The 4,887-nt window shown below is 34.4% G+C and overlaps 1 protein-coding gene across 1 annotated transcript; it reads left to right on the top strand.

Annotated features, from left to right (window-relative positions):
* The first annotated feature begins 2,046 nt into the window (after positions 1 to 2,046).
* LOC140881365 (trihelix transcription factor DF1-like) lies at positions 2,047 to 4,573 on the top strand. The gene is made up of 2 exons (XM_073286610.1): positions 2,047 to 2,511; positions 2,889 to 4,573. Exons 1-2 carry the CDS (start codon positions 2,297 to 2,299, stop codon positions 4,138 to 4,140), a joined length of 1,467 nt encoding a protein of 488 aa, XP_073142711.1. The 5' UTR covers positions 2,047 to 2,296; the 3' UTR covers positions 4,141 to 4,573.
* The last annotated feature ends 314 nt before the right edge of the window (positions 4,574 to 4,887 follow it).

Here is a 4,887-nt window from a genome sequence, read left to right as displayed (position 1 = left end):
TTGTGGGTTGTAGTGGGTTGCGGGTTGGCTCGCCAAATTATACGTAGGCTCGCTGAGTTGACCTGTCCCGCCACCTAAAGTAGGTGAGTTGGATTAGTGTTTTTTCAATCTGTATGAAAGGTGGGAGATCCCGCCCCGCCGACCTGTTTTGACAGCTCTAATTTCTAGCTTGTTGCACGAATGTAAATTTCATCCTTTTGTGCCTTGAACAATTTGTAGTATCAAGATTTTACTACCTCTTTTTTCAAGGAAAGTACCGATAGATTTCCCACTAAAATCATTCAGTCCAAATTTTTGCAATTAGAAAATGAAAATCAGAATTTTTCCACGTGACCAGATTAGTAATCGAAGAAGCAAATTTAGCTCTTTTTTGTCTTCTGACTCTTGATTTTTATCTTCTTAACTCAATGTATTTGTAATTTTTTTTATTGAAGAATATAATTTTACAGATAAAATAAAGTAAGAGTATTTTTTAATTCACAACATACACACATATTTTTATTTACAGTAATATCTCTATAAATTAATAATGTCGGGATCAAGAAATTTAGTTTAAAGAGATATATATTAATTAAATATTTTATTATTGTAACTGGTACATTTTTTATCTAGCTAATATATAATAATTAAATTACGGTAACACCAGTAGATTCCAGATTATTTACTAAAAAATATTTTCATGTAACTATATATGGATGTGTTCATACGTGCAAAACTTAGAAAAATTATAGTTAACAAAATTGAAAATCTCATTGATGAAGATGTTGTTTGGAACCAGATACACGAAAGCAAAAATTCATAAAGAAATTCACAATTTTTTGTTACAGTTCGAGCCCAACACTAAAACTTTTGGATTCAATGAGAAAAGCTAGATATGAAATTCAATTAAATTTGATTTTCAAGAAAACACAAATAACAATATTATTGATTTTATAGGATTATTGATTTATGATATTGACGAGACCATATATTTATATAAATGTATTCCGAAAATTTATTATATTATTAATTTATTGAAATTATTGATTTAATAAATTGGTCCCTAAAAAAAAGAAAGAAAATATTATTTTGTAGAGATTATTAATTTATTGAGTATTAATTAAATATGTTTTATGGTATATTACACAAATTATTGGGTGACATTTATTGTGTAATGTACAAACCAATTTCTACGTGTACAGTTGATAGTAATTTTGGCTGTATATTTTTCTGCTTTCACATGTGGAGGCGTGTTAAAGCATTATTTGCATAATTTCCTAGAAATCAAACTTTTGCGAAAAGTACACTTCGTCCTGAGACAAAAAAAAATAGAAATATTAAACTCAAATATTTTATTTTTTCAAAAAAATTATTGATTTTTCTAATACACAAAAATTTTCTATGAGACAATATCACCGATTAATTTGTGATATGGATCTCGTAGTCGACCAGACTAGTGAGAAAATATTATTTTATGTCAAAACATTAAGTTTTATTTAATTACATAATAGTCGGATCAATTAGTTTCACGAAAAAAAATCCTTCAGATCGTCTCATAAAATATTTATTCTTACTAATATACCCAATATATAATTTATAGAATTGAACCATGGTTGAATCCAACGTGTTCCATTTTGTGACATGATATCTTTGTTTCTTTGCGATTTTATCTTTTATGTTATCAAATTTCTACATACGCCCTATATTTTTTGATTTTTTAAAGTCATTTTTCTTTTCTATTTAATGTTAGATATTGACGTCAACACCACGTCTAATAAAGAACTAAAATTGTCAAACAAAAAAAATAAGAAACGAAGATGACGACAAAAATTGCAATTTGACAAAAACTGAAATTCGAAAAAAAGATTATCAAAAATACAATTTTTCCGAAATTTATTATCATGTCTAAGTTTGAAAAACATAATTGCGAATCCAAGAAAATAAAAATAAATCAATCAGAATATACATATATATATAACTTTAGTGTGTGCAAAAGAATGCAAAAAGATTCCTGAGCTGAAATGGAAAATAAAGAATTTCTCTTTCTTTTTTCTTTTCTTTTTAATTTTTTTCCTCCAAAACAAAATTCATATATAATTTGCAGTGTGTGAGACTGACAGACAGATCCCACCTAAATAAAATTTATTAAATTCACCACTCTTCCCCTTCTTCATAAAACTCAAAATTATTCACCATCCTTTTCACAATTATTCTAAATTTTTTTTTTCCCCTGTTAATTTTCATTTAATTTTTATTTTTATTTTAATTTTCATCTGTAATTCACAAGAACTGAACACGGGCTCTCGTTAATCTCATCATGCTCGGCGGCGCCTCAGCTGCGGAGGAGAGCGGCGGTGAGGTGGGTGTAAGGGAGGTGGAGGAAAGCATTAGAATGGAAGGAGGCGGCGGCGGCGGGGGAGGAATCCGGTGGCCGAGGCAGGAGACGCTGGCTCTGCTGCAAATTCGTTCGGATATGGATGCGGCGTTCAGAGATTCGAGCCTTAAAGGGCCATTATGGGACGAAGTTTCGAGGTAAACTATGTTGTCAGAAATGGGTTCCTTTCATTCCATTGCCAGTTTTGAGGTTTTCTTCAGCAAAAAAAAGGACACTGTTTTTCAGCTTATTTTGCAGGATCTCGGCAGCTTTCGTGGGATTTTTTCTTCTTTCTTGTTTTAACCTTAATTAATTTTTTCTGGAAAAAAAATTAAAAAAGAAAAAAGAAAAGGGATGAGATAAGATTAATATGTTCGAAAAGATTTGAAATTTGGCACCAAGATTTGAAGATTAATTTGATTTATTGTTTATCGTTTAGTTGTTGTCTGAATTAGATCAGCTGTTAATTCTTGGGTATTTATTTGTGTTGAAATAATTGAAGTAGATTTATTTTATTTGGATTTTGGGAATTCAGAAAACTGGGGGAGCTTGGTTTCCAAAGAAGTGCCAAGAAATGCAAGGAGAAGTTCGAGAACGTATACAAATACCACAAGAGAACCAAAGATGGCCGAGCGTCCAAGCCCCAAGGCAAAAGTTACCGGTTTTTCGATCAGTTAGCGGCTTTGGAGACCACCACTCCTCCTCCTCCTCCGGCCGCCATGGCAGCGGCGGCGCAACCGATCCCTCCCATTACCAAAATTAGTACCCCACCTCATATGATCACCAGTACTAGTACTGTTTCATCGAGTAAAAAAATGCCTTGTTCGATATACCAATTGCAAGTGCCTCATGAAATCCCGCTTTTCGATCGCCCCTCGTCGGATTCTACCTCTTCGACTTCCTCCGACGAGAGCATACATAAGCGGAAGAGGAAATGGAAGGATTTCTTCGGAGGATTGATGGCGGACGTGATTCAGAAGCAGAAGCAATTCTTGGATACCCTCGAGCAACGAGAGATCGATCGGGCGGCCAGGGAGGAAGCCCGGAGGAATCAAGAGATGGCGAGGATCAACCGGGAACACGACCTTTTAGTCCAAGAAAGATCCATCGCCGCCGCCAAAGACGCGGCGGTGATCGCATTCTTGCAGAAGATAACCGAACAAAACTTGCAAATCCCATCCATCAATACCATCCAAGTACAGAAAATACTCCAAACCACACCAGTACCAGTGCCAGTACCACAAGCACAGCCAACCCCGACAGAAAAAATCGTCGTGGATCATGATGATAAAGAGACGACTAATCTTCTCCCTCTCCCAGTGATCCACGCGGCGAGCTCATCGCGGTGGCCGAAAGCCGAAACCGAAGCACTCATCCAACTCCGAACAAATCTTGATCTCAAATATCATGACAGCGGAGCCAAAGGGCCTCTCTGGGAGGAAGTCTCCGCCTCCATGGCGAAATTAGGCTACAACCGGAGCTCCAAAAGATGCAAGGAGAAATGGGAAAACATAAACAAGTACTTCAAGAAAGTGAAAGACAGCAACAAGAAGAGACCCGGTGACTCCAAGACATGCCCCTATTTCCAACAGCTCGACACTATATACAAAGAGAGATCAGCTAAATCCGAAAAGACGGTGGTCCCTATACTGGCCATGCCGGAGCAGCAATGGCCGCTGCCGGAAAAGCTAAACGATCAAGATAACAGCGAAAACATAGACGAATACGACAACGACGACGACGAGTATGAGATTATAACGAACAAGAAGCCATCAAACACAGAGTAGTAGTTGATGGATTTATTACAATTACAATAATTCGCATGAATTGTCAACGGAAAAATGGATCATGGCAAGTGGGATGAAGAAAAATGGTGGTGGGGACAGCTGCAGAAGGTGTCGGGGGGGGCAAAGCTCCGGTTGGCGGTGAAAAGTTTTGAATTTACTGCAGTAGAAACAGATGAGGAGAAGATGAGATTTGTGGGGTAAATTTTCGCTTTGTTTTTTGTTTTAGTTTTATCATTTATTATTTATTATTGGTTTGGAAATTGAAAAATAAATGAGAAAGAGCTAGGGTGCAACATATATTTATATATAGAGAGAGGTGCAAATTTGTGTTTTTATTTGTTGGTGTATCATACTTTTTTATTTGAGGTTTTGAATTTATTGTGTAAATTGAGTTTTTTTATGCAATAATGTATACGCAAAAATTCATATTTAACATATCATGTTTTGTGTTTTGTGAGATAAATATCTTATTTAAATTATTTTATGAAAAAAAAATTATGTTAAAAATATTATTATTAATTATAGACATGAGTTAGGTCGATCAACTCATAGGTTTATACGAGACTTGTTCGAATATATAAATACTTGACTGAAATATATATAGATGTTAAAATCGTTGACTAAAAATTTAATTTTATTCTATAAATATGGCTGATTATATAAATTTTACTCAAAAATTCACAAAATTAATCTTTTGACTAAAATTTTAAATAAATTTGGTCATACACTTATAGTTTCTTCGAATTT

This window comes from Henckelia pumila, chromosome 2 (assembly GCF_033568475.1).
Source record: "Henckelia pumila isolate YLH828 chromosome 2, ASM3356847v2, whole genome shotgun sequence".
NCBI classification, from domain to species: Eukaryota; Viridiplantae; Streptophyta; class Magnoliopsida; order Lamiales; family Gesneriaceae; genus Henckelia; species Henckelia pumila.
This window is presented reverse-complemented; position numbering and strand designations above follow the sequence as displayed.